The sequence below is a fragment of the Gallus gallus genome, chromosome 4 (assembly GCF_016699485.2).
Source record: "Gallus gallus isolate bGalGal1 chromosome 4, bGalGal1.mat.broiler.GRCg7b, whole genome shotgun sequence".
NCBI lineage: Eukaryota > Metazoa > Chordata > Aves > Galliformes > Phasianidae > Gallus > Gallus gallus.
The window spans coordinates 88,830,170-88,844,771 of NC_052535.1; the positions used below are offsets into that span (position 1 = coordinate 88,830,170).

At 43.4% G+C, this 14,602-nt stretch overlaps 1 protein-coding gene across 3 annotated transcripts in view; it reads left to right on the plus strand.

Moving 5' to 3' along the window:
* ATRN (attractin) overlaps window positions 1-14,602 on the plus strand; it is a 145,347-nt gene that overhangs the window by 61,873 nt on the left and 68,872 nt on the right. For all 3 annotated transcript variants that reach the window (XM_015286048.3, XM_015286050.3, XM_015286049.3), the window contains exons 14-20: window positions 205-343; window positions 1,978-2,159; window positions 3,720-3,936; window positions 5,997-6,182; window positions 7,054-7,287; window positions 8,189-8,326; window positions 13,818-13,911. In XM_015286048.3, coding sequence (XP_015141534.2) covers window positions 205-343; window positions 1,978-2,159; window positions 3,720-3,936; window positions 5,997-6,182; window positions 7,054-7,287; window positions 8,189-8,326; window positions 13,818-13,911 — 1,190 coding nt within the window. The remainder of the gene's footprint in view (window positions 1-204; window positions 344-1,977; window positions 2,160-3,719; window positions 3,937-5,996; window positions 6,183-7,053; window positions 7,288-8,188; window positions 8,327-13,817; window positions 13,912-14,602) is intronic.

Genomic DNA, 14,602 nt, shown 5'->3' on the forward strand with positions numbered 1-14,602 from the left:
TAGAAAAAAGCCAGCCCTACAGCTAGAGGGAGCAGCTTTAAGGAGGAAATCAGGATATCCTGAATGCACACTGCAGTGTTCCCACGTTGGAACATACGGATTGTCTTGTAGATCTGAAATGTGAAGTTAAACATGCTAGTCTTTATGATTGTTACAAACTGTTGTTATTTGGATGGGAAGCCTCATTGGTGCAATTTATTTTAGGTTCCCATTACTGCTTATGAGAATTGTCCTAAGGATAACCCTGCCTATCACTGTAACAAAAGGACAAGCTGTAAAAGCTGCGCCATGGATCAGAACTGTCAGTGGGAACCCAGGAATCAGGAGTGCATTGCTTTACCAGGTAGGTATTGCTTGAGTTTTTGTGTAAGAAGCTCCACATTCACCCAATCCAAAAGTATTGGTTGCAATGTTCATCTTCTTTTTTTTGGTTGGTTTTCTTTTTTTCTTGTTTCTTATGTTTGTGTTGAAAACAAAACTCCCAACTGGGTGATGGTTTACTGCTATATAGGAATAGTGTTCTTTAATCAACCCAATTTTGGCATGAAACTCTATTTCAAGTAAATTTAGAAAGTCTGATGGAATATTTTTCAGTCCCAATTGTCTGAAGAGCGGTGTAATCATTTGTATAATTATTAGCCTGCATTTCATCTCTCTCTCTTTTCATTTGATGAAAGCAGCACTGTTGATATAATAGGCTTCGGTGAGGCATTAGGTTTAATAATGCATGCCATTTGATTTTAGAAACTAGAATTGTGCAAAAGCAGAATGTCACATACTGGACATATTAGGCAAATAACACCTAAGTGTATAAGGAAATTTCTCTTATTAGCATGTTTCCAGTGGGAGCTCATAGCAATTGTTTATTAGTCTCCTCCACAGAAAGGATGTTTTTTTTCCAGTAACTGGGAGAGAAGTATAGCATCTTCAGAGATTGACATACACAGTTAGTAAAGTATCATAGAATCATAGTATCGTAGAATGGCCTGGGTTGAAAAGGACCCCTTGTCCTATCACTACCCATCCTTGTAAACAGCTGTTCCCCTTCCTGTTTATATGCTCCCTTCAAGTATTGGAAGGCCACAATGAGGTCTCCCCAGAGCCTTCTCTTTTCCAAGCTAAACAAGTACAGTTCCCTCAACCTTTCTGCATAGGAGAGAAAGAGAGAAAAACTGTGAGGGCAGGACCTTTAAAAAGGTATGGAGGGACTTCCCCTGGTAACTCTGTACGTGTCCAGGTCTGCTTGCTGCTAGTCTGGGAGTGAATAAATGAAGAGAGTTCAGAGGTGAACTGTGACAGTGAGAAAAGCATCATCTCTTAGTGATACGGATGAATTCGTATTTAATTGCATGTAGAAAAGGGAATGAGGTGATCATGCTTGTAAAAACCCCATCTGAAAACCCATTTCTTGATAGCTTTTCAGTCTGTTAGATGAATTTAAACTGAGACTTTGGATCTGGACATCAGCTCTACAGAATGGTTTGAGTTGGAAGCGACCCTTAAAGGCCATCTGGTCCCACTGCCTGCAGTGCACAGGGACACCCACAGCTCCATCAGGTGCTCATAGCCCTATCCTGCCTGACCTTGGGTGTCTCAGGCATGGAACACCCACCATCTCTGTGGGCAAGCTGTGCCAGTGCCTCACTAGAACATGCTGATTAGGAGTCAGGGAAGTAATTCCTACAAAGTGTAAGGAGTTCTTCCCCACTGTTCCTTTGAAACGATTTCACTGTTGGATGTTCAAAGAAGTGCTTTGTCAACCCATTGCAAGTAAACAAGTGGTGACATTGCCTTCAAGAGCCCCTACACAGCTTTTTTCTGTGTGTTATTTGTACGTAGGTACTTCTGAGCATGCCAGTGGGTCGTGTTGGGTTGGATGGGGCTGTGGGGTTCATTTCAGTGGGAGAGCTCTCACTACTCAGAACAATGTGAAAGTCACACACCTCTGGTTTTACTCTTCCCTTTCCCCTCCTGCAGAAAATATCTGCGGAACAAACTGGCATTTGGTCAGCAACTCTTGCCTGAAAATCACAAATGCAAAGGAGAACTACGACCACGCCAAGCTGTCCTGCAGGTCCAGCGGAGCTTCGCTGGCTTCTCTCACCACCCAGAAAAAGGTGGAGTTTGTTCTGAAGGAGCTGCAGAAGATGCAGTCTTCGGTGAGCGCTTCTCTTTTATGTCCTCTGAGTAATTAAGCTCTGGCTGTGGAGGAGTCCTTGGTGAGGCACGGTGTGCTCGGTGCGGAGCAGACATGCCTCTTAACTGAGAAGGACTGATTTTTCCTTTTGAAATTCAACATACCCTATGGGTGTTTTTGAAGTGAAATTGTAGAGAATGTAAATGGGAAAGATAAATACAAACATACACGGTGCCTCAGAGGGATCACTTTCTGTAATGAAATCACACACGCATTTCCCTTGTGGGATACATGGCTGCAAGAGAAGTGCAAGTGGTTCTCTTGTGACATCTACACAATATTTTGTAAATAAAGGTCCCTTTGGGGGCGCCGGAGGTGTTTAAAATAAAGCATTTAAAGCTATTTATTCTGCTCAGGAAAGCACTGTTTCAAATGTCAGCTTCTTAACTCTGCAGACCTGCTTGGCTTATTGGGAGTTATTTATGTTTGATTTAGTGGCAGGTGCTTTGCTGTCTGAGCCAGTGAGAAGTGAGTCGGAATTCATCCCTCCTCACACAGCAGGAGAATAAATACTGTGGGCTTTTTTTTTTCCAGCCACTCGCAGAAGTGCAGAGGTATTCGGGGCAGGTTGTGTGAGGGGTGCTCGAACCATAGCAAAGAGTGGTGCTCTGGGGCTCTGAAAGATTGATCTGATAGTATCAGCATGCATCCTTCTGGGTCTCAGGGCTGGCAATCAGGAAGAGGTTTTTATAGGGAAAGTGAGACTAGAGGCAGCGGGATTGGTACTTCTCAGAGAGGAGCATACTTCAGTATTGAAGAGAAATGTTGCCCTGTTGAAATGAGCATTTCCAGCCTTGAGTCGCTTTGTGATTTTCAAGTGATGTTTCAACAAGTGCAGGGTTTTTAGAGGGGATTGAGCTGCACCAGTGTAAGTTAAGGTTCAGTTCACTTGAGGCTGCGTGTTAACTCTTATGTGAGGAGAGGAAGCCAAGCCCTGGGACACTGCAAAACAGCTCCAGGAGTGGTTAAGTGTCATGTAAATTCCTAAAGATGCATTAGCAACCCTTCCCTAACAGCACTTGCTCCTTTGCGTTGGAGGAAAAACATTTTCCATGTACATATTATTTCCTGCTACGGTATGTTTTAAAATGTGAGCCCTAGAAATGAAAATACTACCCCTTTTAGTTGGTGTTAAGTGGTCATAATGTGGGAAATGGTTTTGCTGAAGGGACAGCTGTAACTAAAGGGAAGCTGTACAGCAGGTCTGCTTTATCATTTAAGTTGTGTAGGGGACTTGCAGCTAATTTCATAGTGAGCTGCTGTGAGTGTTTGGCTTGTGCTCCTCCTGATGCAGATAAATTGAAACATAGAGTAAAGAAAAAATAATAATTGCTGTTTCCAAAAGAATTTCTCTACCTCTGTAGCATTTAATTCAGTTGGCACTGAGAAACACCTATCTCCTCCATGCATTTTTGTAACACCAAATTTGTTGATGTTTCTAACGAGCTCTGTGTGGTGATGCTTGTTTTAATACCAAAGATAAATAAAACTGTGTAACAACTTTCCCCCTCTATATTTCTAGTCCAAAGCATTGACTCCTTGGGTTGGCCTGAGGAAGATCAACGTGTCATACTGGTGCTGGGAGGACATGTCACCCTTCACCAACACCCTGCTCCAGTGGCTTCCTGATGAACCCAGCGATGCTGGATTTTGTGGTTATCTAGCTGAGCCTTCCAGCCAGGGACTGAAGGCAGCAACGTGCATCAATGAAGTCAATGGCAGTGTCTGTGAAAGGGCAGGTAATGTTGGCTCTGACTTTACAGCCCTAGGAATCAAGGAATCCTTAGAGTTGGGAGGGACCTTTAAAAGTCATCTAGTTCAACTCCCCTGCAATAAACAGGGACATCCACAGCTAGATAGGTGCTCAAAGCCCTGTCCAGCCTGGCCTTGAGTATATCTAGGGATGGGGCATCCACCACCTCTCTGCGCAACCTGTTCCATTGCTCACCACCCTTATTGTAAAAGACTTTTTCCTTATCTCCAACCTAAATATACTCTCTTTAAGTCTGAAACTGTTTCCCCTTGTTCTGTCACCATAGACAGTGCTAGAAGAGTCTGTCCCCTTCTTTCCTGTAGCTCCCCTTTATATACTGAAATGCTGGTATCAGGTCACCTTGCAGCCTTCTCTTCTCCCCATTCTTAGGTGCCAGGTTGATATGTAGATGTACGTCTCTGGGAGTACAAAGGATCCCATTTTTTATCCCGTTTGCATCATGATTTTGCCAAAGAATAGTGTGGTTCTTTAAATGTGTCTTGTGTAGGTATTCCACCCAGGGATCAGACATTATAAATAACTCCATGCTTACGTTGCTAACTGTAAAATTCTTAAAGTACATTAGAGTTTAATTATTTTTCTCTAAATTGCATACCTGATTGTGACATTTAGGTTAATTACAGTATGGAGCAATCTACTGTTTAAAAATCCATAAATAAAAGCCACTTTCCAATTGAACTCCCCTCCCTCCCCTGCCAGGCTCCATTGCCAGAGGAGGATTTTTATCAAAGTTTGAAATTAATTGGGCCAGACACTTTGGAGATAGGAGAACTTTGAAAAAGAAGCTATTTGCTTTTGGGAAAAGTCTTCTGGCTTTGTTGGAACTGCATATCTTCTTTTAAAATGGTTTGGTCTGTTAACTCCGCTCAGTTATTAGAGCTGATTATTTCTGAATACCAATTAGTGCCTTTTAAATTTTAGGAAAGTTGGCTTATTACATAATATTTGTATGTGAGCTGCACCGTTTCAAGCTGAGCATCACGAAAGTGCAGGGTGCAGATTGTGATTGTGGAATCCTAACTCAGAGTTTTCTCTTTTAACTGACAGCTTTTGGAATTGTTTTAAGCTTTCACTTGTTTTTGTGGTCTGACAGCAGTCACTTAAAGCTGATGATAAAGCATTGGCTCACACCAGCAGTTCCTGACTTAGTTCTGCTTTCTAGTAGTAAGTTTTATGTGTGGAACCGATTAAATAGCTTAAAACACATCCTAGCGTGCTTAGTTAATCATAGGGGTTTCTTCCCTGTCCAGCACTGGCAAGAGCTGCAGGGAAGTGGTGGAGTCCCCATCCCTGCCAGTCTTTTCCACTTTAGATGATTCTGATTCCCAACACTTTGATTGAGTAAATAGGTAAGGAGCACATCAACAAACCCATTGAGTTAAGCAGTGTTATAAACATGATCTTCAAATTGTTTTCCAACCACTTTTGAAATCATTACCATTCATGGATAAGCACTCATAATAAGAGAAATGGTTTTACAGTCCTTACGGTCTGATTTTTAGGTGGTGCTGCGTGGAGCCAGGAGTTGGACTCATTGGTCCTTACAGATTGCTTCCAACTTGGGATATTCTGTAATTCCACCACATTTCTCATTTACCAATGTATTAAATATCTCATGGACTCATAGAATCATTAAGGTTGGAAAAGACCTCTAAGAACAAGTCCAACCATTAAAGCATCCCCTCCATGCCCACTAACCCATGTCCCTCAGTGTCACCTTTACCCTTTTCTTGAACACCTGCAGGGACAGTGACTCCACCACCTCCCTGGGCAGCCTGTTCCAATACCTCACCATTCTTTCAGAGAAGAAATTTTTCCTAATATCCAACCTGAATCTCCCATGGCTCAACATAAGGCCATTACATGCCGTTGCATATTGTCACACTGGGCTCTAGCAGCAACACACTACGAAAGAAATATTTCACGTTTATGATGCTGAGCTATTTCCCAATCTTAATAACCTACTTTGGGGGTTTGCTACCTGTGGGTTTCTGGCCCAGAGCTGACCATTGCCTCCTCCCACAGCCAACCACAGCGCCAAGCAGTGCCGCACGCCCTGCGCCCTGCGCACCATGTGCGGTGAGTGCACGAGTGGCAGCTCCGAGTGCATGTGGTGCAGCAACATGAAGCAGTGCGTGGACTCCAACGCCTACGTGGCCTCCTTCCCCTACGGGCAGTGCATGGAGTGGTACACCATGAGCAGCTGTCCACGTGAGTCCTTGCTTTTGCTTCCAAATGGGTGGGAGGGGTGTGGTGTTGGCTAACAGGGTTCAGCAAGCTGTGCTGGTTGGTTATCCTGTACCACTGTGTTCATGGAGGTCTTCAAAAACAGCCCTGGGAGCTTGGAGTGTGCAGCTCAGTCTTAGAGACTCTTTTGTGCCATGTAAAGAGCTGAAGAGAATTGGGATCTGATAATGGGCACTATCATTTAAACTCAATGGCAGATAGTCTGGGCTTTCAAATGATGAAATCTCAAATTTCTTTTTCAGAAGAAGTGCTTGCTTCATTATTTGAATTCCTACCCTTCCAATTAAAATTCTTACATAATTTCATGTGATTAACTTCTGTTTGCATCTCTTCTGTATCTTCTAAGTGGAATCATAGAATCCAAATTACGGTTTACACGTATGGTCTGATTTATTGCCTATGCATATCCCACAGTAGAAATTTTGTATTAAAAATAAATTATTTTCTTTTTTTTTGTTTGTTTCTTTTGCTGTGGGATAACTCATCTGTAATTTGAGGATCAGGCAGAGATGGTCTGTAGCTGGGAGCCCTCAGCTCTGCTTTCAGTGTGTGCTATTTAATGGTTAGCTAGGCCTTATGTGGGTTATTTCCTGACTTATGTTCCATTGTTTCCTAATTCACTGCTTGGTTCAACCTTTGTTAATTAAGATTCTAGAATAAATATGCTGATAGGAATGAGAATTGATACCTCTTGCTCTGAATATCAGGATAAATATTTACAGAGTTTGGGGAGAAAATTGCTCTAAGTCACAAAAGGGCTCTCTGTAATCATCGCCTGTGTTTTGAGACGGTGACTTATATCACAGTTTGATTTTATTGAATTTTTTTTTAATAGCTGAAAACTGCTCAGGCTACTGCACGTGCTCTCACTGCCTGGAGCAGCCTGGCTGTGGGTGGTGCACGGATCCCAGCAACACCGGCAAGGGGAAATGCACTGACGGCTCCTACCGAGGTCCGGTCAAGGTGCCAACCCCATCTGCAACGGGAAAACAAAGCTTGGAGCCTGTCCTTAATGTCAGCATGTGTCTTGAAGAGCATAATTATAACTGGTCCTTCATCCAGTGTCCAGGTAAGTGGGTGAAGCGTAACAGAGTTAAATGCAGGGTGAGCAGCCTCATACCTGTTAATGGAAGGAGAAGGAGAGCTTGGAAGACACAGTAAGGAACACAGTTTGAGATGGAAAGAGTTGAGCTATCTCCAGGACAGCTGCAGAGATTTGCTTCTTGAGGACGTGCCTTCAAGAAATGTGGAGATGTGGCACTTGGGGATATAAAGTCATAGAGTGGCTTGGATTGGAGAGGATCTCAAAGATCATCTAGTCCCAACCCCCATGGCTCATGGGGGTTGGAGGTGGGTTGGAGGGGGTTGGAGGCTCCATGGTTGGGGGTGGTTTGGTGGGCACAGTGTGGATGGGTTGGTGTTGGACTTGATGATCTTAGAGGTCTTTTCCAACCTTAATGATTCTGTAGTTTAATTTTTTTCCCTAATCCATGCGTTGTTCTCCCTTTCTTCAAACCTTTACTGAGTTTTTAGCTTTCATTTACATATTCATTTTAAGGATTCTTAAAAAGAAAGACGATTCTTTCTTTGACAGTTGATTTAGCTATTAGTAATGCTTAGGGAGATGCTGAAATAATGTTTTTGACACTAAATACATAGAATAAAATTACTGAATTGCTGTTGAAACCTCTCTTCCCCATTCATCCTTGTAAACATATCCCACTATCTGTTTCCATTTCCATCTGTCCAATATTCTCACAGTGGTTTAGAGTTCATTTTTCTGTTTGCTGCTTTAAATTTCAAGTTTTCAGTGCACGCTTCTCTTTGAGTTTATGTATCGCTAGCAAGACTGCAAGAACTTCTTTGAAAGTTGCATGGAGTGGTTTCATTCAGCCTCTCCAGAAGTCACAGACTGCTGTGTGCAGTGCAGCATTTGAGCACAGATACTCATCCTTTTCTGTTTCCTTCAGCCTGTCAGTGCAATGGGCACAGTAAGTGCATAAATGAAAGCATCTGTGAGAAGTGTGAAAATCTGACAACTGGCAAACACTGTGAAACCTGTATCTCTGGCTACTACGGTGATCCTACTAATGGAGGAACATGCCAGCGTAAGTGATGCCTGAATTCTTCCTTTGTTGAATGCTTTGGTGTTTTATTGCTCTTTACTCATTCCTCTACTATCTTAACTGAAATTATATCCTGATAATACATTTCTTTCCTGCAAGCAAGGCACCATTCTTGCTTCTTTGAATCAAAGATACAGAAATGGCTTGATGAAGTTTTTTGACTCATATTGCACACGATTAAAATGATTTTCCCCTCCTTTGTAAATTTCAAATGACCACACTGAAAAATGAGTTGCTTTGGTGTTTGACAATCCTGTTTTGAAAAGAAACGGTGTTAATCCCAATGTCTTGGACAAATTTCTGCTTATCTCAGTTCCACTTTCTATTACATTTGGTTAATGTGTTGTGCATTTATTATTATGAATGCCTGCTTCATAAAAGGATTGCCATATTTCACTGAGGAGTTGGCTGGGTTTCAGTTGAGGATTAGGTGATCTCTGTTAAAATTGCATTTTAAGTTTTTAATGTGCTTTCGGTCTCTTTGGCACAAAGTAATTTTTCAGTTGTGTAAGATCCAGTTAACAAAATGGAAAGAATTCTTTCTTGAAGGACCCATACAGTTTCCTTCAGTAATACTGGGAAATAAAGCTGTGAGACTGGAAGCTCTGTCCTCGAACCTTGCAACGACATTCAGAAGTGCTGCACGTTGTGTAGTGCTGTAGCATGTGGACACCAGTTGTAAACCAACATCCAGCTGTGATAGAGGATATGCAGATGAAAGAGAAGATGCCTCTTCCTCCAAGGAGCTTTAATGGAATACAATTAGGTGGAGTGATGATAATATGACACAGTGATGGAAACAGTAGAGCATAGATTGCATTGTTTGGGGTGAGAGTTGTATCAGCACTTCTGTGCAATGAATGTGAGTGGGTTGTAGGCATCCTGGAAGAAGTAAGTGAAGGTCATTAATGAAGGAACGCTGTGGACTTCATGTTGCTCCTTCCAAATATGGAGTCAATCCAGGGGAAAAAGAAACATTTGGAAATCCATCTAATTATGTTTACTGGAAGCAGCATCGTCCTTTGGGGGGAAGATGGGAGACAGCAGCTGGAGAACTCATGGAGGCCCTCAAGGCCAAACTGGATGGGGCTGCGAGCAACCTGCTCTACTGGGAGGAGTCCCTGCCTATAGCAGAGGGTTGGAACTAGATGATCTTAAAGGTCTCATCCAACCCAAAGCATTCTGTGATTCTATGATATGAAATTGTGACAGATAGCACAGTGCTCCTGGTATAAAAGAAAAAGTACATCTTTGACACTTTTATTTTAGAACGTTATCTGCAAGATTAAATACTGCTGATATTCTTAAGCTCGTTTTGCATGAAGATAATTTGAAGTGCAGGAATGAATAAATTGAGGCTGAGCTGGCATGAGAAAATGTACAATCCTGCTCTGAGCATTCAGGTTTAATCATTGGATCACAATGTGCCTCTTTGTATTTGTTGCATTTCTGTGCTTGTGAGAACTCAAGAGTAAGTTACTTTAGACTCTTCCGTGTGAGGATTGTCCAAGAATAGTTTCTTGTCAAGATAATGTATGATAGACTGAAGTCATCCAGATGCCTGAAGAAGAAATTAGAAAATGTGTTGAGAGACTTTGGAGCAGCATTCGTTCGCTATCTGATGAAACTGGTAGCTCATGTCAAAAGTGCTTTGCTCTCAAGTGCTTTGGGCCCAGGTTTTTAATTTGCTGTGATTTAATGCTGTTTGCTGTGATGACAAAAGAACGAGGGAAGCAGGAGGGTGAGCAGCAAGACCTGCGTGGGTCGGAGGAGGTAAAGCGAGAGGAAATCGTCGTATCTAATGCAGTCAGAATGATTGCTGCCAACTTGGAAGTTTTGCTCCATGAGAAGGATTCCAGAGGGGAATGCTTCATATGAGGATCAGCTGATGGACAGGGCAGCAAACTCCTGCTTCTTCTCTCATTTAAACTGCCATCTCTCCTTCTTTTCCTATTAGTGATGTGCTGATCCCACTCTTCTTGGGCATGGGTGTGCACTGCTGTGTGCTTCTCTATGTGGGAGAAAAAATCGTAAACTAATACAATCATATCAAAAATTAGATGATCATTATGGTCCTTTTCAACCCAGGCCGTTCTGTGATTCTATGATTTGAGAGCCCGTGGGCACATCTCTTCTGGGGACACTTTATAGAGTCATAGAATCATAGAATGGCTTGGGTTGGAAGGGACCTCAAGGATCATCAAGCTGCAACCCCCACACCGCAGGCAGGGCCACCAACCTCCACTTTTAATACTAGACCAGGCTGCCCAGGGCCCCATCCAACCTGGCCTTGAACACCTCCAGGGATGGGGCAGCCACAGCTTCTCTGGGCAGCTGTTCCAGCACCTCACCACTCTCATAGTAAAGGACTTCCCCCTGATATCCAGCTTAAATCTTCCCTCCTTCAACTTAAAACCATTTCCCCTTGATCTGCCATTATCTACTCTTTCAAAGAGTTGAAGTACCGTCTCAATGAGCAGGCATTGAACACTTCGTATGAGTCCGATCCAGGGGTCTTAAATATCCCCAAGATGTCAAATTTGCAGTACTGGTGAAACATGGGTGGAACTATTTCCAATTCTGATGAGATGTCAGGAGGCTGAGAGACAGCCAGGTCAGTAGTAGCCTTTCAAACATGTAAGGCTGTGCAGAGTGAAAAGCAACGGAGGAAGAGGAATGAGAGTGAATAGAACTAGATGCCTTTTCTTGCTACTCTGTTCCACCAGGGTAGGTGAACTTTGCTATCTCACTTGTGTTTAAGAATTGTTAACAAACTGCTGTTACCTCTGAAGGAATTGTTTGCGTATCATCACAGGCGTTGGTGTTTGCAGAGCTGGGCAGATAATAACGAAGCGGCAGGCAAATCACTGCTCAGCAGTTGCTTTTAGGAAGTGCCCAACGTAGAGCAGTGTTAATCAGGAAGGGCAGGAATTGCAGTACATCAAATGTAAAAATAGCTGCAAGGTGCTTTCTCTGCATTCAGGATTTTTTTGAAATTTCTGATTAAAGTTTCCCATGAAAATATGCTGGCAGCAGATAAGGAAGTTATTTGCAAGAGAAGGGAAGGTGCTATTGTGCCAGCAATCAGATTGCTGCTGCGGCAGCGCTTCCACGTGCATCTGCCAAGTGTTTGCTGGTGGCACAGTGGTGCCTGCTCCCCCTGGGTGCTTGCCTGGGGACAGAAGCACTTGTCATGGGAAGGTAGGTCAGCTGGGGGTTGCCATAGGGGTGCTGAAGCGCCCCAAAGACAGGAGAAGGAGATGTGATCCTGTTGACCATCTCTGGATGAGTCTGAGAGTTAGGGATTGCGAAGAAGGTGGAAGGAGCCTCGCTGCGAAGCAGATCAGGTTCATCGTTGGGATTGCACAATCCAAAAGCCATTTTCAACAATTGTGGCTTTCTGTCCTGCACTGGGGAGGGCGCATCTGGGGCACTGCGCCCAGTGCTGGGCTTCCCAGTTCCAGGCAGACAGGGAACTGCTGGGAGAGTCCAGCAGAGGGCTGAAGAGCCGGTGGGGAGTCTGGAGCACCTCCTGATGGGGGCAGACTGAGAGCCCTTGGCTGTTCACATGGAGAAGAGAAGGCTGAGAGGGATCTGAGTAGTGCAGGGGTCAAGTGGATAAGGCCAGGATCTTTTTGGTGATGCCCATTGACAGGACAAGGGGCACTGGGCACAAACAGGAACACACAAAATCTATCTGAATATGAGAAAGGACATTTTGCCTTTGAGGGTGGCAGAGCCCAGGCACAAGCTGCCTGGAGAGGTGTTGGGATCACTTTCTTTGGAGATACCCAAACCCACCTGGATGCTTTCCTATGCAACCTGCTGTAGGGAACTGTTTTAGGGGGGGTTGGACTGGGGGATCTCGAGAGGTCCCTTCCAACCCCTACAGTTCTGTGGTCCAACAAGGTTTTCCAGTGCATTTTGTTAATAGTTTGTTCCCAACCTCTTTATGTCCTGAAAAACCAGAAGAGAATCTCCCTTCTCTGTGCATCTTCCAGTCCTTTACTGAATGATCTCCAGTAATGGACTGTTGTTCTAAATAGAGGTGTTGGAATGCTAAATCTTCTTGATAATTTGCAGCTAGTGAGCAGAGTGAGGAAGGACCAAGCGTTACTGCTCAAGGTGCTGTCATCTGCATCTAAACAGCACACAGCTTGGGACTTTTCCTTATTTTTACATGCATTATTGTTGAACAATGAACAAATTTCACTCGGCTAATGTATTGCAAAGCAGAAGGAAGCAGAAGACATACTCAGTAGCATTAAGAATTATTATTTTTTCTAGTGCCACTAATGAGAAGTGTGTTTGCTTCACGGAATACAGTGATTTTGTCAAATCTTCACTTGTCCACTTGCTTCCACAATAGCCCTTTGTGCCTCTTCCTATTTTGTTCCGTGTTGCTGCTAGGAAACCACTCATCCACAGATGAGAAGCACAATTAAGCATCTGTGATACAATAGAGCTTCCCTTACATGCCAATACAAAGGATGCATCAAAAGAATTCATAAAATCAGGTCCAAGGTGGGCAAGAATATTTGGGATGAAGACTTCATCTGAGAACCTGCTGGTACAGTGTGGCACGTGCCTTGAAATGCTTTGACACCATCCTTTAAAGCATGCAATTTCAGCAAGCTCGGAGAGCACAAATGAGGGATCTTTTCTTTATGTCCTTTTCCCCCTTCTCACAGCTCCAGGTGCATTCATCTTCCAGGCCATCGACAGAACAAACTCTGAGAGGCACCCACCGGTTGGGAGGAGTTCTTAGATCCATTCTTTTGACTTCAATTGAAGTTGACTTCAATGACGACTTCTATTGTTTCATTTTTGCACGTATCTCCCCTACTTCTGTATAAACAAAGCTCTCAGGGTGTGTCAGCATGGGTGTTTCAGTTGGAATTAGGAAGGTTCTTTGGAGGCACATCCACCTTGTGCTGAGGGACACGCAGCCGTCTTCAAGTATACTGGGCTTTGCACCCCAAAGTACTCCAAGCACAGAAACCAAAGATCTCACACTGCAGATGCACTTCCTTTAATGATGTTCTCTCATCAGCAGATTTATTTCTTAAAGAAGCCCTGCAAGCACCGGGAGCTTTGCTTTGCTGGCAAAGAATAGAGATCACTGTTTTCTCTCGGGTTTTGAGTTTAAATGAAATGTGTTAGCGAGCCCCAAATAATTTGAAACGCTGCCTTTTTCCTACCTGTTATGATATCCCTTGTGCTATCTAGCAAGACGAGAGGAAGTTAAATGGATTTTGGAGGCTAAAGGGAAGCATTCGGATTGTGGTTTCATACAAAACGTCGTCCCTGGAACCATTCTGTCACACGGTTCTATTTTTAACAGCCCTGAGAAACCAGAGAGCACCCAAAGAGTTTTCATGTACACGTTAATTGTTGATGCATCGCCATTTGGGATTTAATTGCTTATGAAATGTGTTCTGCTTTGTTCAACCTTGCACCCTTTTCCCACCAGCTTGCAAGTGCAATGGCCACGCCTCCGTCTGCAACACCAACACAGGGAAGTGTTTCTGCACCACCAAGGGAATCAAAGGAGATGAGTGTCAACTGTGAGTTCCTTTCACTTTGTTGTTCAAAAGCAAAGGGCCGTATGCATGCTGGCATAGAGCCCCTGCGTGCTTTAATGACTGTATTTATGATGTCTGTGCTCATCTCTTCCTGCTGACAGTTGACTAACTCCACTGGCTGTGCAGCCAGCCGTGCTTCCCCCGGGGGAGAGCAGGAACCAAATGATTGCCTGAAGATTTCCATTTTAACGTTTCCATTGGGGACGTCATGCAGAATGGATGGGGGGAAGAATAATGCCCCCACCTCATAGAACGTGCAGACTGTTTTGCTTCGTGCTTAGCTTAATCCCAGTTTCTGTCTAATTGGTTGATTTTCTCTCTCTCTCTTCTGGGGGAACATAAATATGTCTGAAACAAGACTTTGACACTGGGGCATTTTAATGGAGCTGTTTCAGAGCAACGAATTTGCTGGAGGTTTCTCTGCAACATAACAGAAATGCTTTTAGTGTAACATTAGTGGAAGTAATTTCATTTCGAATAATTTCATTGGCGGGTTTGTTTTTAAAGCATTACATTAGCAAATGTGTAGAGGACTAGATCCTGAAGTGGACATAAATGCAAATGGAAACTTCAGTTTTTGACTACAGTAGTACAGGTCCATCCATTGCGAAGAGCTATTAAATGCATTCCAAGTGAATACAAAGTTAATTTCCATAACACTTTGTAGTGTTAT